At 46.1% G+C, this 23715-nt stretch overlaps 10 protein-coding genes across 10 annotated transcripts; 6 read left to right on the plus strand and 4 right to left on the minus strand.

Annotated features, from left to right (window-relative positions):
• Positions 1-844: 844 nt before the first annotated feature.
• N7478_005351 (sugar porter family MFS transporter) lies at positions 845-2617 on the plus strand (the record flags this gene model as incomplete). Its single annotated transcript, XM_056921565.1, has 5 exons — positions 845-1272; positions 1335-1539; positions 1589-1920; positions 1972-2363; positions 2421-2617. The coding sequence occupies 5 exons, from the start codon at positions 845-847 to the stop codon at positions 2615-2617; spliced, it is 1554 nt and encodes a 517-aa protein (XP_056779602.1).
• Positions 2618-2853: 236 nt separating this feature from the next.
• On the minus strand, positions 2854-5959 carry N7478_005352 (glycoside hydrolase family 31 protein; the record flags this gene model as incomplete). Its single annotated transcript, XM_056921566.1, has 4 exons — positions 2854-4522; positions 4579-4749; positions 4807-5211; positions 5268-5959. The coding sequence occupies 4 exons, from the start codon at positions 5957-5959 to the stop codon at positions 2854-2856; spliced, it is 2937 nt and encodes a 978-aa protein (XP_056779603.1).
• A 1589-nt stretch (positions 5960-7548) lies between these two features.
• N7478_005353 (Heterokaryon incompatibility) lies at positions 7549-9012 on the minus strand (the record flags this gene model as incomplete). The annotated part of the gene is made up of 1 exon (XM_056921567.1): positions 7549-9012. One exon carries the CDS (start codon positions 9010-9012, stop codon positions 7549-7551), a length of 1464 nt encoding a protein of 487 aa, XP_056779604.1.
• Positions 9013-10306: 1294 nt separating this feature from the next.
• On the plus strand, positions 10307-10852 carry N7478_005354 (DUF3237 domain-containing protein; the record flags this gene model as incomplete). Its single annotated transcript, XM_056921568.1, has 2 exons — positions 10307-10486; positions 10541-10852. The coding sequence occupies 2 exons, from the start codon at positions 10307-10309 to the stop codon at positions 10850-10852; spliced, it is 492 nt and encodes a 163-aa protein (XP_056779605.1).
• Positions 10853-12957: 2105 nt separating this feature from the next.
• Positions 12958-13724, plus strand: N7478_005355 (class I glutamine amidotransferase-like protein; the record flags this gene model as incomplete). Its single annotated transcript, XM_056921569.1, has 2 exons — positions 12958-13549; positions 13600-13724. 2 exons carry the CDS (start codon positions 12958-12960, stop codon positions 13722-13724), a joined length of 717 nt encoding a protein of 238 aa, XP_056779606.1.
• A 1888-nt stretch (positions 13725-15612) lies between these two features.
• Positions 15613-17511, minus strand: N7478_005356 (uncharacterized protein; the record flags this gene model as incomplete). Its single annotated transcript, XM_056921570.1, has 1 exon — positions 15613-17511. The coding sequence occupies one exon, from the start codon at positions 17509-17511 to the stop codon at positions 15613-15615; it is 1899 nt and encodes a 632-aa protein (XP_056779607.1).
• A 500-nt stretch (positions 17512-18011) lies between these two features.
• On the minus strand, positions 18012-18491 carry N7478_005357 (uncharacterized protein; the record flags this gene model as incomplete). Its single annotated transcript, XM_056921571.1, has 1 exon — positions 18012-18491. One exon carries the CDS (start codon positions 18489-18491, stop codon positions 18012-18014), a length of 480 nt encoding a protein of 159 aa, XP_056779608.1.
• Positions 18492-19000: 509 nt separating this feature from the next.
• On the plus strand, positions 19001-19306 carry N7478_005358 (uncharacterized protein; the record flags this gene model as incomplete). Its single annotated transcript, XM_056921572.1, has 1 exon — positions 19001-19306. The coding sequence occupies one exon, from the start codon at positions 19001-19003 to the stop codon at positions 19304-19306; it is 306 nt and encodes a 101-aa protein (XP_056779609.1).
• Positions 19307-19322: 16 nt separating this feature from the next.
• N7478_005359 (uncharacterized protein) lies at positions 19323-20075 on the plus strand (the record flags this gene model as incomplete). The annotated part of the gene is made up of 1 exon (XM_056921573.1): positions 19323-20075. One exon carries the CDS (start codon positions 19323-19325, stop codon positions 20073-20075), a length of 753 nt encoding a protein of 250 aa, XP_056779610.1.
• A 115-nt stretch (positions 20076-20190) lies between these two features.
• N7478_005360 (uncharacterized protein) lies at positions 20191-23111 on the plus strand (the record flags this gene model as incomplete). Its single annotated transcript, XM_056921574.1, has 3 exons — positions 20191-22149; positions 22219-22261; positions 22312-23111. The coding sequence occupies 3 exons, from the start codon at positions 20191-20193 to the stop codon at positions 23109-23111; spliced, it is 2802 nt and encodes a 933-aa protein (XP_056779611.1).
• Between the last annotated feature and the right edge of the window lie 604 nt (positions 23112-23715).

Genomic DNA, 23715 nt, shown 5'->3' on the forward strand with positions numbered 1-23715 from the left:
TTTTTGTATGCGGATCATTTTCCGCCCTTTATCCGCTAATGCATATTGGATCTATCGACTGCTCCATCATCATCGACAAGGACCATATATCATTAGAGAATACCATAACTGATTTTTAGCATAATTAAGAACGGACTTTATTCAAGCCGTAAAGTAGAGAGTATAAATGTACGAAAGAGAGTAGTGCAAAGAATATTCTAGGCTTATATGAACTTAACACAATCGAACTAGACCAGGTTGCAATGATGGTCGGCAGATGATGGACGATGAAAAAAAAAACAGAAAAGCAGTTGCTGGTATTACTGCATCACATAATCAATGATTTAGGTGAGTTATTCTTTCAAACTGACGTATTCTCCTCCAGAAATTGCATTATCTCTCTCGGTTGTTCATCGTTGAATAACGTACTAGCGGATTTGTAGCGGAAAACCGCCGGCCAAAGCTTGATGGGCCAGCTATGTGGTTCCCGTTCCCGGGCGTATAACCAATGGCAGCCGAAGTTCTGGATCCAAGATATTCACTCCTGGTTTCCAACTGGCAGCACGATCGGCATTGTCCACGAGTCAAGCAAATCAAGGCCGGCCGCGAACGGAATCGGGGCACCGCATACCCCGGGGAAGCAATGTTGTTGTTCTTTCGGGAAAAATTGGGGAAATGCGGGACTGGAGAACCGAAAGACCAACAACGCTATTTACAAATATGCCGCTGCACGCTTCTTGTTAGGCCAGTCTATTTGAAGTTTCTAATGGTATTTTCCTTTTATCTTTCATTTTTCCAATTCACATGAGCCTGCGCTTCTTTCGATTTATATTTTCTCGACTTTCGTGGTTAAAAGGTAGTCAGCATGAAGCTGGCGTTCGGCCTAAGAGGCAACAAACTCACAGCAGGCCACGTAGCGACAGTTATTATTCCTGCCTACATATGCTTTGGCTACCTCAATGCAGTTTCGAGTGGCATTGTCGACCGGCAATCATGGGTAACTCAATTCCCGAAATTGGACACCGTGAATACAACTGGAGCTGCCAAATCACAGAATTCTCGAATTGAAGGAACCGTCGTGGCTCTATTCAATCTAGGATGTCTGTTCAGTTCAATTGGATGTATATTTATTGGTGATAAGCTGGGAAGGAAACGCACCTTCATGCTTGGACTGTCCATCACCATTGTCGGATCTATCTTACAAAGTACGGCCTTTTCAATGGCTCATCTTATTGTCGGTAGACTGGTCACAGGGTTTGGCTTTGGGGCTGTGACAGCAACGGGACCTAACTGGTATCTATTAGAAATTTCTCTTGGAGCAAGCATGGAGAATAAAAGGCTTACAATGGAAACAGGCAAAGTGAGACAACGACACCCAGTCTGAGAGGATTTGTTGTTATGCTTCAAAGTGGCTTCTTGGCCACTGGTTTAGCTTTGGCAGGGTGGCTTGAATATGGCCTTGCTTTTACAGAAGGCTCGGTCACTTGGCGACTGCCGCTCGCATTTCCCGCTTTTCTATGTCTCGTGTCCCTCATATTTGCTCCATTTTGGCCAGAATCGGTATGTGTCTACTTATTAGCAATATCTTGTTTCTAGCTAACGAAAACAGCCCCGGTGGCTAGTTAAAGTAGGCCGAATTGAAGAAGCACGCGAGGTTATAGCAATCCTTATCGACGAAGCCCCCGAAGGAGACCAGGTTATACGCCAGATTGAAGAAATTGAACAATCTCTTCAAGAGACTGGAGAAGGTTCATTCAGGGATATCTTTCGCAAAGGACCGTCGCGGTTCGGTCACCGAGCCCTCATAGCTATAGCAACTCAGATGGGACAACAGATATGTGGCCAGAACGCTATCACTTTCTACCAATCAACAATATTCAAGGAGTTTTTGGGCATGACAGGAAATATGCCATTGCTAATGTCAGCAGTACTCTACTCTTGGTAAGGCTCACTTAGATCTGAGTTGTCTGCAAATTTCTAACAGCAGAATAGGAAAATCCTTATCAGTCCTTTTGGGGCATTAACAGTGGAGAAAGCAGGCCGTCGCAAGCTTCTTATATTATCATTCATCGGAATGGGAATCTCTATGGCAGTAATGGGAGGTTGTATCTCCCAAAAAGGCAATAAGATGGCGTCAAACACGGCTGTGGCCTTTATTTTCCTCTACGTGTTTTTCTACGTTACAGGATGCATTGGTCTAACGTACTTGTACTGCTCTGAAATTGCTCCCTTAGCCGTGCGAACACAGATCACCGGCATGTCGACCGCTTCATCATGGACATTCAATTTTATTGTGGTAGAAGTGACCCCGGATGGGTTCAGCTCTTTGGGGTGGAAATACTTCATTGTATATGCAGCAATTAACCTTGTTTTACTTGTGCCGAGTGAGTTACTCCCAAAGTTCTGTCAACCTATGATAGCTTCTAATTCGCGCTTTCCAGTGGTTTATTTCTTCTTCCCCGAGACCAGAGGTCTTCATCTTGAGGCAATTGACAATATATTTTTGGAAAGCAAAAGCATTTGGCACCCCGTCAGAACAGCACGGGCAAGGGGGAAAGACTTTCTACTCTATGGGCAGAATGGGCATGCGAATGACGAAGAGAAGAAACAGGAAGAAAGACATGAATATGCTGTTTAGGTAAAAAAACAATTGCATCGTCATGGTTGCATCGATAGGACGCGACAACTTGAAAGACTTTAAGTGCCGGTTGGACTTTTGCTCGCCTTGTCAATTTTTGCATAGTATTCAATTTTTGTCATTATCACCAATTATTACATCCTGATTAGCCACTCTGTTTTTTTCTTATATTTAACGAGTCATTGCTACAAAGAAATGATATGGTAGAAAAGAGCACTTCATATTTTCGTGAGAATCTACCACTCCAGGGTCCACCGATCTTCAGTCCAGGCGGAGATATTGAATCCAGAAACGACCAATGTCTGCTTGGTTTTATCAAAGTGGACGTTTCTTTGGGGTAGAAGGCGACCGTTGAACTTGACTTCGTTGTCCGCGTTCTCAATGCCCCAAATAGTAACGTTTCTTAGAATATTGCCATCAACCCATCCACCATGGTCAATTACGGCGTCTAACCTTCTATTATGAACAGTCAAATTTGCAGTCAAAGTAGCATTTGGCTGAATGCTTATGCCGTCGTCGAGGTATAAGTTTCCATTTCCATTTCCATCCTTATCGAGAGCCACTAAGATGTCCCAGGGAGTTTTTCGTGCATCTCGAGTAGTAAGAGCACGCTGCTGAAGGAGAAGGACAGATCCACCACGGACATAGACTGGGATATGGCCAAGAGGAGCATCGATGGTTGTATTGGCTTGGGATGGGACTGATACAGCAGTATTGTTGTACCAATCATACCATGTTTCCTGGCCCTGGGTAAGACCGGGAAATACTCCCTCGACAGATCTTGTATTAGGTTCGAGGACGGGGATAACAAGAATTGAGGGACCTAGTAGAAATTGTCGATCGGCACTGGCCAGGGACGGGTCATTGGGGAATTCCCAAGCAAGTGCTCTCATAACAGTTTGTCCTTCTGTGTGTGCGTGATAGAAGAGCGTGTATAGATATGGCAGGAGCTGGAATCGTATAGCCATAGCTGTCTTGCTTGCATCAATCACTGAGTCCCATCGATAAGCTTCCTGGCTAATGGCACTAAGCGTATTGTGGTTTCTGTAAAATGGGAAGAACGCGCTGAGTTGCATCCAGCGATTACACAGCTCCATATCAGTATTATCCGCAAAGCCACACGTATCAACTCCAAACATAGGAATTCCCAGAAGGGACATTTCAAGAGCCTGTGGGATAGAGAAGATCATACTGGGCCAATTAGACCAGTTATCACCGCCCCAATGACCAGCAAAGGCTCCCGAGCCAGAGAATGTCGAGCGACCGATAATAAAAGGCCGGAGACCCGGAAAGACGGCAGAGAGAGCGGCATGCGTTGCTTTGAGTATTCCATGGCCCCAAAGATTGTGCATTTCATATTCCTGGGTGCCGTCTGCGTGAGTTGCGTTAGGCGAGATGGCGGATACACCTAACGCGCCTTGGACGTTGTTGATTGCATACGGAGGATAGTTGACATCACGAATGCCAGGTGTAGGAGTGCTTCGAATTATGGAAGTGTCAGTGGAGGTTGAGGCTGGATAGGCACTGGAGAATGAGGCGAGCACGGATGATGCAGAGGCCGCTTCCGTCGCATTGGTCTTATTAAATCCCTCGGGAAAGTTGAGCACTAGGTTAGAAGGTTCTCCCGGGAGAGCGAAGGGAGGATGCACCGGATTTTGGTCGAGGTGGCCACTGCCGCAGCTGCCAACGCAGAAAGATGAAATTTCACTCATATCAATCCAGGCGCCATCAAATGCGGTAATGCTGTGGTATCTGACCATTTCATCAGTCCACCATGGTACGGCACTCTCAGACAACCAGTCTGGGAAGACAGTGAATCCAGGCCAGACGTCACCAATATATAGGCTGCCGTCCGGGTTCTTCAGGAAAGATCCTGTGTCATTTCCTCTCTCAAATACAGGATAACTGGAAAATGTAAGTTTGAGAATATCAACGCGCAAAAAGAGCCAAGAGAAACTTACGCATCACTTGAGTCAGACGGATTGGGAACATAGATAGCCGAATCAAAGATAGGAACATAGTGTCTACCGCCGTCATGAAGATGCCGAAGGAATTTCTGGCCTGGAGAATCTCCAAACCCAACAGGGTTGTTTTCAAAGTCACGGTAACGAAGCATCCAATCAATATCAGTCCTTAAACTTGTCAGTACGCCTGACAGTCATAGTAAGATGGTAATATCGATCGCCTACCAAATAGTTTCCAATGGTATTTCAAACTGGGTGTAATTGCCAACGACATCCTCAAGCTCTTGCCAGCTCTTGTAACCCCATCGACACTGGTGGAAACCAAACGTCCAGTATTGCTGCATGGCAGGCAGACCGACAGCTTTCAAGTATGACGTTGTAACTTTGGGCTGAGTTGGACCGGCAAAGAAGTAAAGATCAATGCTACCACCGATGGCCCGATATGTTATACCATCTGATTGCAGCAAGATATCCTGTCCATGCGCATTCCGAGAGTAAACACCGTGAGACTGCGATGTATAGTTACCATCAGGCATGGTTTCGTTGGCTGTGACCAAGGTGATATTTCCATCATCGCCCTCGGTAAAGTAACGTGTCTCTAAATAGAAGGGATGTGTGCCATAGATATTGCTATTTTCGTGAGTAGATGCATCGATGAACAGGATCTGAAAGGGAGCTTCACTCACACGTCAACTGTGGCGCCATCATCTGCCGCATAGTAGGTTTTGGTGTAGTTATTCCCCAGTCTGAAGGCGTGTATAGACTCGCCCAGCCCATATAGATTGTAGTCTTCAGGGAGAGCACTTGCAAATTCAACGAATTGGTTTTCAAAGACCAATTTCTTTCCCTTGGTAGAGAAAAGGACATCTTTTGTGGATTTTCTTGTCACTTCAAATGCAAAGGTTGGATTATTGGACCAGGAGAACTCCAAGTCCGAGGCCACATTCGACTCTTCTACCTCGGGTTTTGCCGCTACGCTGGAAGGTATGAAGTATTGGGTTTCATTTGCCGCACTGATGTATGTGGGAAAAATTGCAACGTGTAAGCGATCCGTTGTCTGATACTCAATAGTGAGGTTCAAAGCCCCAATGTCGGTACCATAGACATTGCATGCCTCCCCTGCAAGGGCAAGAGAAGCAGTAAATCCAGAATCGGTTTTATGGACATTCGAAGCAATGTATCCAGGGCAGATTGTTTGGGCGTTCACTGCTTGAGGGTCTTTGATGTTGGGGATCACTCCAGGAGCTTCATTCACTGATGCGGGGAGAGTGTACTGAGCCGAGGAGGTTGTGGAAGAAGACGGAGTATGTGCTTGGGCCACTACCCAAGCAAGACTAATCCCAGCAAGGGCGCTCCGCCATGTTGGTGGGATACACATGTCGCGTAACCGACTGAGAGAAGAGGAAGACTGGAGCTAACAAAATGTTGAGGCGTTCCTTGAAGAACCAACACACCGAATAACAGCGGGCTCTGGAATGTTCATATACCCCTTCCCTCGTGAAGTACGAAACCTTGAAAACCTTTCAAGAACCCTACGTGTATGAGCTGAGGTCACCAAAAACTTTCTTTTCCTGATTAATTCACTTACTGTCTGAATCTCCACGTTCTATTTTCGTAAATCATTCCTTCAATAGTAGACCGGTAAAGAGGTAAAGAAATAAGTCACCCCGAAAGAAAATACCTCATCAAATCCCCAGTTTCCCATACTGCTGTAGCATATGCGGGGGTCATAATCCACAGCGTATTTGAATGGTCTCAGTTGATCTCGGACCGACATACAGCCAATTAATGATCCCATAACAGTGTTTTCTGTACGATGATGTCAATATTCCCCACAATCATTAAACATCGTGGAGAACATATCCATTGAGTGAATATAGTCTCCATCTTAGTCTCGAACTAACCTCCAGAATACAATAGATTCTCGTGTCCAGTCCACTCCTCGGGAAAATTTCGCAGTGATTAAACTTTAACGTAACCGAGACAGGATCCGGGCCGGGTTGTTTTTGATGGTGGCTTGTTCGGGTTCCCGAAACGCCCATAGAAATTGACCGTGATGCTCGGGATGTTAGGTATTTTAATCTGGGGTGGCACAGGTTATGGCCTAAGTTTCAAGAGACAACTTGCTATACCTCTCTGCTAACATTGGACAAACCCAAGCGAAAGATCGTGGAGGAAGCCGGCGGGCAAATATCGGGCTAAAGCCGGGGATTCTATAGTCAAACACAAAACTTGCGCGGTGTGAAATCTTGCATTCTGCTTAGCTCATTATCAATTGCCGCTAGTGATTTTCCCACTGGCTTTGCGAAGTAAGAACCCCCCCAGACGTGGGAATAGCCATACAGCCACCTATTGTGCAAGTATACGCAAATGATGTTGCTATTTTGCTGTTCTGACTCAAGGCGGGATATGTACCTCAGAAAAGGCCTTCCTAGCACATACGATGTTGAAGGTCCGTTGCTTTGAGGACTGATAGCCATTAAAAATTTGTTCATTGGTAAGGGACTTGAAGTAGAGCTATATCTTAGGTTTGATATGGCTTTTTAGTTGTGGTTGAATGCTAGTGTGACCAGGCGGGGTGTTTGGAGGGTGCATTCTGATGGAATGCATTGGAGTCGGTGTCTTTTCCTTGTATCTCAGCGCTTTTTCATTGGAGAGGATGTTTGCTTCGAAATTTATTTTTACAATTTTACAATTGTTCGCGATGCTCAGCAGCCTGAGCCTACTCTACAGAGGTAGCCATTGATGCATTGAGGAATTGCGCGTTTAAATGTTACACATGTTCAAACATTGACCACATGCAGTTGGCGCTTCCAAGCTTTTCAACTATCTGTCTCAAATGCTAGAAAATATGCCATTGAAGATCACAAATCCCAACTAGACACTTCCAAGGTAGGAATCCCTGGGAATCCGCAGAATCCGTGGGAGCCAGCCTCCCGCTCTCCAATCAGCCTACTCTAAACTTGGTTACAAACTGATGCGAACCTCTCGCAGGGGATAAGGCTCAACAGGATGCTCTGAAAGTCTCGGAAAGTCGACATGAAGATATCCTGGATTAAAGACTCCTTTGCATGACTTCAAGTTTTCCTTAGGATCATATTTGAAAAGAAATAGAGCCTGATCATGGAATTTTCGCATGAAGCGTCTTTCCTTTCCCTTCTTCCCCGGGTGTCTGGGATCTGGCACCAAGATTATACCTACCCTCGTATTCGTCTTGCTGTTGTGCATCACCTGTGCGACATATTTCTCCTCGGAAATCTCGGAAACTCGTATGTCGCCATCGTACTTGATTGTGATGGTGATTCGAAGTATTGTCGTTGTGAGAGTAAGATAATCATGGCCACGTTCATATCCAATCGACGTCTGAGCCTGGCCATTCCAGTTCCCATCGAGAAGTCTCTTTGCTGAGTGCTCTTTATAGAAGAAGTCTACACTTGGTGCCAGGATACCAAAGGTGGGCTTCTGTTCGACTTGATGGCGCTTTTTGTAAGCCTTTTCAATATCTGTCGCTTCATTAACAAACTGACAAACGAACATTTCCATAAGTTGAAAGGTTTTATTACCAGTGTTTGTATACCATGCAAGTATAGAGATGTCTCGATACTCCTGGATGAGAGCCATCTGAAGACGTAAGAAGGCGTTATTTCCCTCTCCATAGTTGATGTCTATCTTGATCCGTAACAACCCAAGAAGCGAATAAGCTTGGTCTTCCACGCGACTCAGCTGCCGTCTCGCAGCCCATGCAAGTTGAGTGGCCATATCATTTGACAGGACCGGGCGACTCCCGGTGACTATTTCCTGGGTCTGACGACTTGGATTGGCCAATACATCTTGTAGCGCGCCTGGCGCTTCCATTGTAGCTGCGTTTCCGATTTCGCGCCACTTCATGTCCACATAGATTAGTGTTTTTGGGGCGAGAAGTTCCTGCAACGTCCAGCCTCTGGTGAACCACCTTTGTGACATAAAAGCGCCATGCCAATTCATATTACCTGTGTCTACCCCATAGAGGTAGGCATAGCATACCGTGGCCTGCTCATAGAATTCATACATGCTTTGAATAGACTTGGTCATTTCAGTATGATTCCTTTTATTGATACAACAAGTGTCCATCCAAACATATTTATGCGGGGGATTGCGGCTTGCTGCAAATCGGCAAAAGTCCTTCACCTTTCTCCACCCATGCGGCTTCACCTGATCTCGGTGGTGATGGAGCCCCTGCATGTCCTCGTATTGGACTTCAGAAATTCCTGTTCGCGATTTTGGCAAAGACCCGGGCATTGATGGTTCACGGTAATTCTGTCGCCAAGTGTGCGATAGAATAGCGTACTGTCTTTCGCCTTTTGGTAATTTTTGTGCGTCGACCAAATCACATGTTGTCGAATCTATGAGCCACTTCATCTCAGGATGAATAGTATTGTCCTTTCGATTCATCTTGGACTTGTTTCAAGTCTGGTGTAAGTACTATGTGCATACACCGGAAATATTCGGTTTAATGGCGGGGTAGGGAACAGGCCAAGCGTTCGAATGCTAGAAATAATTTAAGCTGTATACCGGCCACTTCAAGTGCTAGAATATAGTGGCCCCTTATACTAGTATAATTGAATTATATTCAGCTCCTGATCAGTGGAAAGGGTCAATGCACTACACCTGCAGGGTCGCAGCCTCGCAGGAAGCGGAGTGATTCTCTCGGCGAGAGACTCGCCCCGCTTCTTTTTCTCAGCCGCTCCCAAGGTTGTCACCCTGTCTATTTCGGACTCACTCTTCTCATCTAACCTATGTCTGTTTTTTAATTACCCATCTTCAATACTCAAGCTAATGCTCTAGCTCGTACATACGACCACAGGGTGTGGAGAACAGGGCTTCCCGTCCGCTCAGCCGTACTTAAGCCACACGCCGGTCAGTTAGTAGTATGGTGGGTGACCACATGCGAATCCTGACTGTTGTATGTTTTTGTTTACCCAGTTTTTTTTGATTCGTTGGGAAAGAGCCCTTGCCGCCCTAACCAGCCCTTCACCTTAACACCCTAAAGACCCCTGCACGGATAATATGGCCACTCGATTAAATCTGTTGGTCTTCCTGCTATTGTAAACTAGCCTTAATCTCTATCTTCTAAGAGCCTAAAACCTAGCTTTTACTAATATTGTATATATAAATTAGTAAATAGGATAGGATACTTAAGATAGTATAGTCGGTATATATAGGTTAAATAGGGTAAAAGGGTAAGGGTAGATAATATCTAACTAGATCTATCTGCTAGTACTCTCTCGAATAGACTAGAATTTATATTATTGATAGTAGATACTAAGAGATACTATCTAAATAAAATTATAAAGGCCCTCTCTTTAGGACTGATTTTCCTAATATAAATTACTATATCTCTTGACTTCCGACTTTAGAAATGATCGCCAGTTGGCTAGTGCGCGGGGATTGACTGTGATGAACAAATGGTAAGCAATAAAGCAAGCCCGGGGCTGCGCTGAACGTGTACACCTAGCCTCGTGTCGGTTCCAGGTCTATGATACTTCGATGTCATTACTTAGATCCATTATGAGTCGCCGGAACTGTTTGTGACGCTGAAGGATGACCGGAGTTTCGGAGCCAGATCAAGGGGTCCGAAGCCCCCAATCCTTCCTTATTCTACGAGCAATTAAATACCTCAAGGTCTGACTCTGTTATCCATATCTCCCATTTCCAAGTTCCATTTTGTACAAATCCAAACACTCAAATGGCTCCCAAGCTTGAACTGTGCTTCAAATTCCGCGGTTATATCTCGAAACAGAATACTGTCAATTTGGGATCAGTGAAATCAGGTGCTACTCGCGTCGTAATTCCTATCACTCATGGCTTTATTGAAGGAAAGGGACTTAATGCTCAGGTTCTTCCTGGAGGAGGTGATTGGATCACGGTTGGTACAAACGAACCTTTTCAATCAAACAAGAAAATAATTTTGGTCTTTTAGAGCGACTCAGAGATGAAGGTCGCCTACTTAGATATTCGCACTCAGGCACGAACAGCTGAAGGCCATGCAGTTTCCCTGCGATACGAGGGTATCCTTCACGGGGATGAACAATCTCGAAAAGTACTAGGATGGGCTCCAGATGCAAAGACAACCGATTTTGGAGATCACCAGTGGTTTATTACACCACTAATGGAGACGAGTGATCCTAAGATGAAATGGATAGAGGAAACGATGTTTATGGGCCAGGGTCATTTTGTGGTGGAAGAGGTCCATTCAGCCGTGGAATACGAGATCTACAAATTTGTGAACTAGAATGGCGATCGGAATACTATCACAACTCATATGAAAGTTCCAAAGACATCATTCAGTTGAATATTCTTCCCTATGATCCATGGACCATTTGAAATCACAGCCTGTTGCGGCAAGACTGCCAAAGGAAAGAAGCTTGGTGAAGAGCACATCGAAAGTTTCTCGAAATCGTTAGCTGCCAGTGAACCAGGAGACTGAACTTGGATGTAAATTATGTGACATCCGCCGGTTATGGCTATTTACCAGCGTAGGACGTGATTCAGGCCATTCCATCAAGGCAGGTGATGAAAAACCCAAAATACACAGCCCTGACAGAATTTTAAGCTGAATAAACACAATACTGTGTATAAACATCTTGTTTTGCATCTAGAGACATGCGGACTTTTATATCCCTGCAATGCCGTTACATAAAGTCACAGCGTATCGTAAAGCCTCCGAAACTGTCGCGCACAACATACGTGAAACAAATGATATTCAAGACAGAGACAGCTTACCATGAAGAGTAGGTGTCTTCAAGCAGCCAATGTAGAGAGCATATATTGATAAAGCACAGAGCACATTTTGATAAAGCACAACTTGACAATCAGAAGAGTTCAGAAGTGCCTCTCATTTAATTCACTCGATAAACACTCTTCCTGAAGAAGCAGGCCGGAGCTTAGCGGAATTTAGTGACAGGAAGGCAGTATTATTTTCTGAGCTGCCGAGCCTACATGATAGAGAAGCTTCCATGAAAAAATGAACAAACCAGGGCAAAGCCTGCACCCCACTATCAGGGATTCGCTACTGCTACACGGTGGCCAACATGAAAATAACCAAACATGCTCTACCAAAGGAGCATGACCACGGTGGCGACCCCATGTCAGAATCTCCCCTTCCTGTCCAATAATTATCATATCAGCTTCCCTCTTTGAGAGCCAAGTGACTAAGGAGCATCTAGGAGATAATAAATGAATCTGGTCCCTGGGTGGGAATGTGAATAAAGTCGGAAGCGGTGGAATATGTAAGGCAGTGCCAAGCCTCCCATCCCCCCTGAGTTTTTTGTTTTCAATCACAGATCAGCCATTTGAGCAAGCAAGGACGTTTTCGTTTTGTGATGATACGATGGCAACTGGGTCGTATCCTTCTAGGGGAAAAAGAGGGGAGTGTAAGCTGTTGCGGACTTTCTCACCACCATGTCATTGAAATTTTTATTGGTCTTTTCTAATCCATGCTAGCTCTTATTCCTCTCGCAGGATGACGCTAACATTAGGACTGTATGAATTTGGAGTCTAAAAGCCCCCGGGGCCTAGGGCCTTATGCTTACAGAGTCCGCTCTGGTAGAATGGCAACTACTGAGTGACTGTGATTAATTACATGTCAGAAATGAGACCGAGCTAAAGGAACAGGACGAAAAAGCCGAGTCGAAATTTCAGCGAGTGTCGGGTGATAAAATGGTACTCCAAAAATCAATGCTGCACTGCGTATTTGCGCTGCTCACTTGATTTCCCCATTTGGGTTCTTGATTACCACTACGATCAAGATCAAGCAGCCTGGCCAGCTCGGATATCTTCTTAATCCACCTCAACTTCAGGTTAGAGGGTATTCCTGTCTGATTTGCCCGTTCCTATAACCCCGTTGATCCACCCTTGGCTCCGCTTCATTGCTTAATCGAAGGATCAACTACATTCTGACGTACTTCTATTTGATGGCGAATAATATCCCGAACAACGGTAATTTGTCAATGGTTGTCACAGTGATTTCTGATGAAGCATTTCGGGTTAGTGTTAGACCCGCTCCGCCCCCCCGCGATTCCGCAATTCCGTGACTCCGCGACTCCGATAGACCATAGAATCGCATCAGCTTATGCAAACTCGATCCTCCGCCCATCCGGAGTCTCTTCCCATCAGGTATGGCTCGGGGCATGGCATTGGATGAAATACGCACACTCTATGCAGAAGCCCCGAAACTGCGATTTGACCTCTTGTGCATAAATAGTAGACAACCGTCCTTCGAAAAAGAGACATCAACAATCAATACAGAATTCACTCGGAAACATCAGTTCCAATTCTTTCTAAACCAACATTCTCAGTACCTCAAAAAACAACTTCCACTCGAAAAACTCATCAACAATGCCTGCCCGCAAAGCTCTCATCGCCGTCACTTCTGCCAGTGCCTCGCTTTTCAATGGCAAGGAGACAACTGGCCTATTTATCACTGAAGCTCTGCACCCATTCAAAGCACTCGTTGCAGCTGGATTCGAGGTTGATCTCGCTTCAGAGACAGGCACTTACACCCCAGACTGGCTCTCTCAACAGCCAGACTTCCTGAATGGCGCTGATCTCGATATGTGGAATGACACCAACAGCGATTTCCGCAAGAAGCTTGACAACATGCCGAAGGCTTCTGAGCTTGACGGCTCCCAATACGGGCTCTTCTTCGCATCTGCAGGACACGCAGCCTTGATCGATTACCCTAAGGCAAAGGCCCTTCAAGAAATCGCAGAGCAGGTTTGGGCTAATGGCGGTGTGGTAGCATCTGTCTGTCATGGTGGTGCTATCTTCTCGGATATCCTTGACCGTGCGACTGGAGAGCCAATAGTCAAAGGAAAGAAGGTTACCGGGTTCACAACTGAGGCGGAATACACCATGAAAATCATGCCCGAACTGCGCGGATGGGGATCCGAGATGATGGATGAGGTCGCAACTCGCTTGGGTGCCACATGTAAGTTCCAAAGCTCTTATCACTCGTATTCTTGCTGACCTTCTCATAAGACGAGCGTTCTGATGGTATCTGGGATGACTACCACGTTGTGGATGGGCGCCTTGTCACTGGCCAGAACCCTGCCAGTGCCGCCTCGACCGCGAAGGCTGCTATTGAGGTCTTTGACAAGCTCTAGGGGCTAAAGTTCGATGTGAACTCTTTGATATTTTTATCTTAACTATAGCTTAATTTTAATTTGGCTCCCAAATATTACATAGAGATGCTTCACCGAACCCTTACTCTGAATTGGTAGTGAAACTGCCCAGTCAAAATCTGATTAGATTGCGGATCATTTCTGTAGATCGGAATGAAAATTCAATGCATCTAACAATACTCCGTACCAATGCCCTAAAGTATTACTTACTAGTGACCTCGCACGAAGCCAAGAGACCAGGGACGTGTTAATCTATTCTTATTTATTTATTCTTGCTAGTCTTGCCGCCGTAATCTCCAGTCCCTTCAGCCCCTTCATCTGAATCGCTTGTCGCTTCACTCAACTTTCCTGCAGTCGCCTGAACAGGCTGAGTTGTCTCTCGACAAAGTTTCCCCTGCTCTTGCTGCGCCTTACCCCGCTTAATCCGGTGGTGATATTCATCGTCACGAGTGCCATCGTTTAGAGTTGCATCACTTTTTAGGCTATTAGTATAGCTCTCGGACCGGGGCTCTAATTACTGTCTGAATAACTCGGTCCGATACCGAGTCCATTTCTGGCCGAAAGCGATGTGAAGTCATGTGATAATATTGCATAATATATGTGTCTAATTGGGGCCCGTCTAGTTGTAAACATGATGTAACTATCCGATGTAAGCTCTCTAGATAACGTTTCCTCTTTCTCTTCTCTATTCCCCATACGCCTTTACAAAGGGATGCTATATTGTGAAGCCTGGTTTCAGAAACGGTCTAACGTTTTCAGTTTCACTTCATTGCTTGATCTTCGGTACAAAGGAATATCATCCGCACAATGCGCAATATACCTCGTCCATCCCCGATGGCCCGCAAATTCTTTCGCGCCATTGCCTCTAATATGACAGACGAGGAAATAATGCCGCACTCGATCATATCTGGCACCTCTTGTGAAGATGGCTGGCCTCAAGACCCTATCCGAGACGAACAATGCTTTTTCTACGGGTCATTGATGGATCCACAGACACTCTCACAGGTCTTGAATTCATCTAGGTCACCCCCTATTATGCGTCGCGCTAGAGTTAGAGGCTATCAGACCAAGCTTTGGGGGCCCTACCCTACTTTTATTGAGGACCAGACATTCCATTTTGTCGATGGCACGGTATGCGGGCCTTTGTCGCCGACGCAACTTGATCGACTCGCCGCTTATGAGACGGACAAATATCGGCGTCTATCTTGCTTGATATAAGTGCTTAATGACGACGGTAGCATCAAAGAAACTATCAAGGGCATTACTTTTGCGTGGAATAGACGGCAGGATGAATTACAAGAGGGCACATTTGACTTGAAGCAATGGAAAAAGGAAAGACAGTTGCAAGATTTGGATTAGTAATTGGAGGTGATCTAGACCTCTAAGGGATTATTGCTATGAAAATTGAGCTTTTGCTCGGAAACCCGGTATCCACTATATACTGTCAAGCTTCCTCATTACTTGACTCTTTGTCCCCTCTTTACTCTCCTTTGATCTGAGCTCCTCTTCCTCTGCCATGGCCAATTCTCGCATAGGGCTGGGTACGATATATCCGGACTTTCCCCGGAAAAGTGATTCCAGGATCCCACGATTGCAGGTTCTTGGAATACTACTATCAGTATGGATAAACTGTTTATCTAAATTGAAGACATATGTAGTACTAGGTAATCAATGCACTACATAGTACGACTAGAATTTTAATATTGGATCATATAGTCAACATCATCGTGAAGCCTTTTTACAAGCACAAGGGACGCTATATATCCATACGTAGTCAGCTTGAAATCATGATTTATAACGGAAAACCTGGGCGATGAGCATGGTATGATTTTGCAATGATCTCAATGGGGACGCGAGGCTTGTCGCTGAACTATATGACTGGCCTTACCAAAAAATCACCTAGGGCTAAGGGAGGCAGAGACAGCCCGGGACGTTTATCCCGTTGAATATACCAGCTGAACAGTGCCTTGGTAGCAGATGCTGCTGTTGCTGCTGCAAAATGCTGCCAATCTTTGTTCTTATGGCTATCTGCATAGTCACAGACACCTTTAATAATGATGCAGGGCATTTCGTCCCATACCCCGGCACCTTCCATCTCGAAAGCAAGGAGATTATGCACACTGGCGACCCTGTCCCGCTCCTCTCCCGACTTCATCACAGTATCTCCAGATCCGATTGTGCCAACAAATATGAATGGAGCCTGGGCCTCCTTCACACGTCCAGCTTCTACTTGCTGCCTCTTTGACTTGACACGATCCCGCAAAACAAGCTGCTTACTATCGCAGCCAATGTCATCACATGATGCATGGTGGGAGTCAATGTAGGTGCAGATTGAGGCCTTGTGCGCTTTCACAGTGGTTGAATGAGAAGAATAACGGTGTCGGTGGTGGTACCCAGGCTTAAAGAGCTGGTCTTGCGAGGCTCCTGGGTACCGGTATTTAGGCCCTCGAACTTTTTGAGCAGCTTTTGCTTGGATATCCTGAAGGTAGGTAGAGGTCAAACCCTCCAGCCTCTCACGTCCCATACTTGTCTCAACCAGTGCAAGGAGGTTCCGCACATTCTTGGGTGGCCTCCCAAACCTGTCATTCACCGTATCTTTCGTTTCAAATCCGTCAGGATTCTGCCGGCCAAGATCGTATTGTACAATGTGCCTGCTGATAACAACGTCTCCCAGGAGGATTTCTTCGCCATCTCCGGTAAGAGGCACCCCTCCACAGATGCCACTCATCAAGACAAGGTTTACTCCTGGATAGCTTGATCGAAGGTTGGCGCACGTGCTGGCAGCACTGGCTTTCCCCATATTGGAGAGAAGAAGGAGAACGACGTTGATCTTCCCGATGCGTGCGTTGATATACATATTCTCATCTCCATGAACTTTTCCATAATCAAAATTCCAGAAATCATCAACAACGGCAGAGACGGCATCAAATTCCAGTGACAAAGCACATACGATTGCAACTTCGAAGTCATCTCTACACGTTGGTCTAATTAGTTGGACATTTGGAGGGTGTGACACCCTAAGCTGCGTGCCTGTATTTGATGCCGGTGTGGCGATTGAAAGCTTCTTGGACAAGGGAAGCTCGGACACAGAATCCCGTCGCTTACGTTTCGAACTCTGAGGGTCAGCCATGATCTCCAAATTCCGAACTATCTCCTCATAAATTGTCTGTCTCATGATACTGCCACCATTTGACTCATCTGACTGATCCTGTGCTCTTCGTAGAGCGACGTGTAAGTACAAACAACCCTGCACAGCTCGAAGATAATTACTTGCTTCATTCTTCTCGACTTTGGCAACAAAACCGCACATCCAGGCCCATACAGGTAGATTCGCGGCGTTATCGGGATGGATCTCCTTGGTTATCCTTTCGCCAGTATCGATCTCGAGTAAGAGTTTGGCAAATGAAAGGAGGACGGGATCTCCAAGCCCGAATGCACCCAGTCGTTCGGGAAATCCACCTCTCTGGGCGCTTGGCCTGAGTGAGATATACAGGGTACGGTCTTGATGCTGGGATTGGGCAGACTTGAGAAAATATATGCTTTCTGGTTTCCAGCTATGGGAAGCCAGTTCCATATCATCGTCAAAGAACTCCAATAGGCATTTTGCAAGACCAAGAGCCAGGATCGATTTTTCGCGAGAGCTCAACTTCTTAACTGCCGTTCTAGCTTTATAGTCGCTAGTGGTTATTCGGGTGAGTGCCTTTTGATTGAGCAATTCCTCGAGCGTTTCTGAGGTCGTTTGTATGGAAGTTGAAGGCACTGGGGGCATTGTATCGGAAATATCAAATAATCCTTGCCTGTCAACGGATAGATATATAGCTCTACCCTGCGCCTTGGACCTTTGGATTGCTGCACATATGCCATCCTTTCGCCTCTCGCTAATAACGTCTCTGGTCCACTGTTAAGAGAGAAATGAGGCAATTAATTTGAAAACTTACTGACAAGTACCACATTTAGTTTGATGCCAGCATCCTTGTTCCAAACAACAGGAGAGAAACATATCCAGCGTAGTCTCATCGGAGCTAGTTTGCCAATCCTCCGAAACCTTCAACTTGATCTCGTGAGACTTTCCACAATTGCGCCGTCGGATATCTCTAAAAAGAGTGTTAACAACGAGACCTGCATGTTTTCGAGGCACTCCATGTTCGCCCGGTGAGGGCTTCGTAGCAAAAATGGATGTTGGTGGTAGTTGCCTCGAGTGAGGATATTGTTGCTTCCGTGCACCATTTGCAAACCGCTCCAAGACCTCTTTCATGTCGGCGATATAATTCAAGGCAATATTCCGAGTTGGCCTTCAGGTAGTACGAAGAGCGGTGAGCCTTGACCAGTTGTCAAGTTGAATTGGCCCGCGGAAGCCTCCAAAATGGTGAGCATCGTGTATAATTGTGGGTAGTAATTAAGAAGCGTTGTATCGTGCGATTGGAGCTTGGATTCTTCTGTCCTCGGCGCGTCGAAGGAGTCGATTACACAGCGATTAACCATGCCATCCAGAGCAGTGAGGAGATCATGCAATATTTTATTCAGCTCACTGTCCTCTTTGTGCTCATTGTACGGGACATCTGCAACCGTAGGTATCATCGTGAAGATGTAACGTAGGTCCGCTTCGAAGAAAGCGGCATCGTTCTGCACCTGTCGCGTGGGGTTTCCTCCGACGGCATTTTCATTTCTCTTAAATCTGATGAGCTTACCAGCCAGGTGCGATCGGAGAGCTTGAAGGCTGGTCCAGCCTATTTTCCTGATTGGAAGCATCGATTGTGTGACTTTTTCTCCAGAGAAGGTTGAAGGAGGATGGCTTTAAGCAGGATTGGAGAGGAAGGCTCACAATGAGCCATCGATGTCTTGCAGCCTTTTACGCCTTGGCAGCTGAAAGGTTGAAATCGACTGTGGACAGAAAGAAGGCAAGCATCAAAAAGCGACGTGGACGCATGTGTGATAAATTAATAGCAGACAAAAACCCAGGCGCTTACAGCTCTGCTGACCAAGTCTCTCCCAAGCAGGTCCGAGTGGGTGATCATGGTCTTGGGCGGGGTTTGGCAACCATTTTATCCGCTCATAGGTGATTAGTGCAACTAAATCTAAAACTCCTCTGATTTTCTTCGATCCTACTTCTACGGTTATACCATTCCTTTTTTGGCTTTCTGATATCTGATAACCGATATTGGCGTAAATATCCAACGTCCAGCCCCTACCCTGGGTCCTGTTGCTGCGGGGCATCGCTTGGAGCCCAACAAACATCCCTGGAACTTATTCATAGGACCATGGAAGACGTCGAGTATCAGGAACCGATCTTTGAGCTCGCCACGGAATGCGAAGCCCTCTATGCAACGCAAATTTCACGGCTCAGCAATGACGATGACCCAAATGCCGCAAAGCTGCTATCGGACGTCTATCAGCGGTTTTCGGCCTGGGCAGCGTTCCTAGGGGTTTTTGCCGAGGCAAACGTCTGCCTAGACCGAAGGCTGCGGCGTCATGTTGAGATACAGGACCAAGTTCTTCGTTTACTGGATATTATGCAGAAGAATTTGAGCTACTGTGCAGTACCCCTCTTCCACCCGGGCCGCTGATATATACCCAAAGCTGATGGCCATCGGAACAGTATTCGAAGACGATGACTTGTCTAAACATGTTAATATTGATTCTTGTGAGAGAGACGTCAGAACACCACAATCTGCTACAGTGAATACCAAGAGTCTAGATGGTATTTCAGGTGCCTTGGAACGATTGAACCAGCTCGGGACTGCCATTCGACAGTCTTCAGTAACTAATCAGATTTTCAAGGCGCGAGAGTTTGCCGCGGAGTTTGATATGACTTCCTTTGAGCAATTAGCGAATGCATTAGTACAAAAACTTTTCCCGGACGCCACCAATGGTCTCATCGAGCTGCTCACGCGATCCATGGCAGAGTCATACGCCCTATTTCTTCATCGCAAAAGCCGTCAGAAGCGACTACAAATTACTCGACATGTCCCGCGGTCCCAAAAACCTCTAATGCGCATTCCAGATGAGACTACAGGTACCCCCGACGGCTCAGCAATCATGGAAGTCGATTTGAAAGCACTTCGTGTTGGCGACGGTTTGAATAATAGAATAGCCCAAGCTCCTCTGTCTCTGCCTGTTCATAGTGTTCCAGAATCCGAGCCCACATCTGTGGACAGTAAGGAGTTACATAAACGACTACGAACATTGATGAGTCCCACGGAAAATACAAAACCAGTTTCGATTTTGGTAAATCAGGCAGAGTATCCTCGCCCATCCAAAACAAGCATTATCTGTGAGTGGTGTTTTGGCCCTCTTACAACAGATTTTCGCGATGATAAACCGAAGTGGCAGTGAGAAATTTGCTCTATTCAAATGACTCACCCAAGCTGCACTAACTAAATGTATTAGAGAGCATATAAATGAAGACTTCAAGCCCTATATCTGTCTCTCTGAAAAATGCGCCGAGTCCATGCCCCGATTCGCGTCTTCATGGCAATGGCTCCAGCACATGGGAACCATTCACGGCGGCAACTGGCACCGGGAGGTATATGCACCGGCATCTTGGGTTTGCCCTCTATGTACCAAGGTGGATGTTTCGTTTAGTAGCCCTGAGGATCTCTCAGCGCACTTGGAAGGCTGCCACACAGGCATTTTTGAAGACCAGCAACTGAAGGCCATTGTTCGTCAGAGTCTATTCCGAGCTCCACGGCCACAAGAGACGTGCCCCCTCTGTTGCTTCTCAATTGGTGATGGGCAAGCTCCTCAAGCAAACCAGGAAAGCACCCCCTCAAGCAATCAACATATGGATCATAACGCGGCTAGGCCCGACGACAGTCACTTCAAAAGATTAAAGACAGATACGGGTTACACTGAGAGGGACGATCATACCAACGCCAATGTTGATGAGAGGAATATGTCGATCGAGAATCCGGAAACCAGGGATAACACAGTCTCGAAGAACCGGATCGAGACCAGATTTATAGGAAGTCATGTGGCTGCTCATCTTCAGATCATCATGCTTCTTACCCTGCGCTTGATATCTATAGACGGCACAGCGGAAGAACAACCCGGAAGCCAGTGTGGATCATCAGAGATAGGCTCTCAAGCTTCCTGGTTCAGTTCAGAGCCGAGGGGTCTCGATCAGGAGATGTCTGATATAGACCGGAACTTGTCACCTCAGCCCTACGAAAATGCTGATATTGACACCGGGGCCCATTTAACAGAGAATGTCCCAGATTCAGAACCCATCCACTGGGATGATGTTCTCGGAAGGCCTTCAAATGCGCCTCAGGATCAAAATGTCACCGTGAGCGCCGTAGAGCCTTTAGCCCAGCCGCAATCCTCGATTGAGGACAAGGGCAAAACGCTGCATGATCTTTCTATATACTACAATACCATAAAAGAGCTTGTGGATTCCGAGTATTTGTTTGGAAATGACATGAAAGTACTTGATGATGTGTACAAAGGGACATCGGGTTCCTGCGCTGTTATTTCCGCAGATGACATCAGAATTATCTTTCGAAACTCAGATGAAGTTACTCAACTCTCTCTGGACTTCCAAGTCCACCTTAGACAAGCTACAAAAGGCGTCTATATTATGCCTCGATCACAACACCGGTCAAATCGCCAGTCAGAAAGAAGTCACACACCGTTCATCAATGACGAGCATTCAGCCAGCCCAGCGGTAGTCTATCTACAGGCCAATGATATTCACTCTACATCTGCCGGACAGGCTTTTATGGCGCACAGCACTCGTATGCAAGAGGTCTATATGAAATATTTGATGAAGCACGACTTAGCTGATAAAAGACTTCGGGATCTTGAGAAGACTCCCAAAGTGGCTATTTGGCTCCAGGAGTGCCTAAAAGGGGCGTCTGATCTGACGACCGCAGGTGATCTTCACACATTACTAGCTAGGCCGATTCACCGCATGTTGAACTATCCTCGAATTTTCGAAACTCTCCTTTCTTTCACGCCAACTGATCATCCAGATTGGCAATCTCTTGATGCTGCACTCAAAAAGGTCACCCACATCAATGTTACTGTGAATGAAGCTATGAAGCAACAGACCCTGATACGGAAGTTTTCCAGAGAAAACCGAAGTAGACAGACTCGGATTTTGAGGGCCCTGGATTGGCGGAGCAGAAAAACAAGCACAATCTCTGATCCAGATTCGGATAAAGAATATGCCGCTCTTTCTCAGAGCTATGATGATAATATGTTCCAGCTACAAGTCGTAATACGAGACATGGAGAATTATATGTCTAATTTTACACAGCAGATCAATAATTTCATGGATGTTATTGATAGATTTGATGAACTTGTTCAAGTTAATGCATTTCCCAGCTCTTGGAGTGAACTGGAGGGCAAGTGGAGAGTACTGAAGACTAGTATTCAAGATATCAAGTCGGCTGAGGGGTCGGCGCATGTAAGTCACTCTTTTCATTTTCGCAACGTCGGAATTACAGCAACTGACGGAATCAATAGTTGGATATAGTTCAACGATGTGTTATGGACCCACTTGTTCAGCTCCTCAAGCTGTATGCCGGACCAAAGAATCCCATGACATCTCGAGACAATTCTCTATCAGATTACTCTACTTTCATGGCTGCGAAAGAGCGCGGTGAGAGGTCAGGGAAGAAGACGACGGAAAACGCACAGATATTCATAGCATTGAACGAGACCCTCAAGAGTGAGCTTCCCAAGCTCTATACTCTCACTGCGAGATTAGCACACACATGCCTACACAACTTGGTTCAAATAGAAAAGGCCTGGTTCTACCTGGTGCAAAAGAAGCTCGGGCCGCTCATTGATAGCTTCTCAGACAATACCCAAGATATTTTGGATGACTGGGCCGCAGATTTCCGTTTGGTAGAGACTCAAATACTGAAACTTGGAATTTGCAACGGTTCATTGCTTGAAAACACCCTATTCACCCACCGTCCCAGTACCTCAACCGGTAGTCAGCAACCACCACCGCCACCACAACCACCACCACAAATTTTCGGTGAGAATGACTCCAGCATAATAGACACTGAGCCTGATGCGCCGCTGGAATTATCGGCTTGGAGGGATTCAACAAGACCCGACCCATCTAAGCGTCAAGATCTAAATCTGCCCCGGGCGGCGAGTCCTGTAGAGACCGAGCTGGCAGGTACTGGTCTAGCAGGTGCTCGCCCGAACGTTCTCTTTCTTGCTGCCAGCGTGTTTGAGTTTAATATCGATTATTTTAGAAAAGAGGCAGGATACCCGTGGCTGACCTATGCCGCGGGGGAGATTTTTGAAATAGTCGGCGAAAAAGGCGAACTTTGGCTTGCCAACAACTTAGATGATCCTACTCACAATTTAGGTTGGATATGGAACAAGCACTTTGCCAAGTTACCACAGTGAATTGATCCGGTATAGGCTCGGAGTAAGGGCATATTTATAGCTGAGAGGCCTTGTTTGAGCAGAGAAAACATGAATAGAACGGGCATGAACAATCTTCTGGCTGTTTGACGTTTTTCGCACATTATTTTTCATTTTCCTCTGTATTCCCTAGCGATGTTTACATTTACCCCGCCTCGCTGCCGGCACCTACGAAATGGGCAGATCAAGTGCGCGGCGACCTTCTACCCGGCCAAAGTGAGTTTTTTACACACTCCCCAACATTTAAAAAGCCAGTAAACTGTAGAGAAGACTACCCCATTGCTATGCTCAAAACCAGATCGTCACACTATGATGAAGATTGAAGCACATTATCAAGAAACCCTGACGACAAAGTGGATAGAATGCAAAGTCGCGTATGAGCCGCCTTCGAGGTACATGGCCTTTGATATACTGAATTGAACCTGCTACTTTTCAATGGGAAACAATTGAAGGTTTTAAAGTATATATCGAAGATTGTGTATGAATAAGAAGGGCAAAACAGATGATTAGAAGAATTTGTCCTGAACTAAAACCTGGTATATTCTCAGCGTACAGCAAGGATAGGCCACACGGTGGTCAAGTGATC

The sequence above is a fragment of the Penicillium angulare genome (genome assembly GCF_028827245.1).
Source record: "Penicillium angulare strain IBT 27051 chromosome Unknown utg000004l_segment0_segment0, whole genome shotgun sequence".
NCBI classification, from domain to species: domain Eukaryota; kingdom Fungi; phylum Ascomycota; class Eurotiomycetes; order Eurotiales; family Aspergillaceae; genus Penicillium; species Penicillium angulare.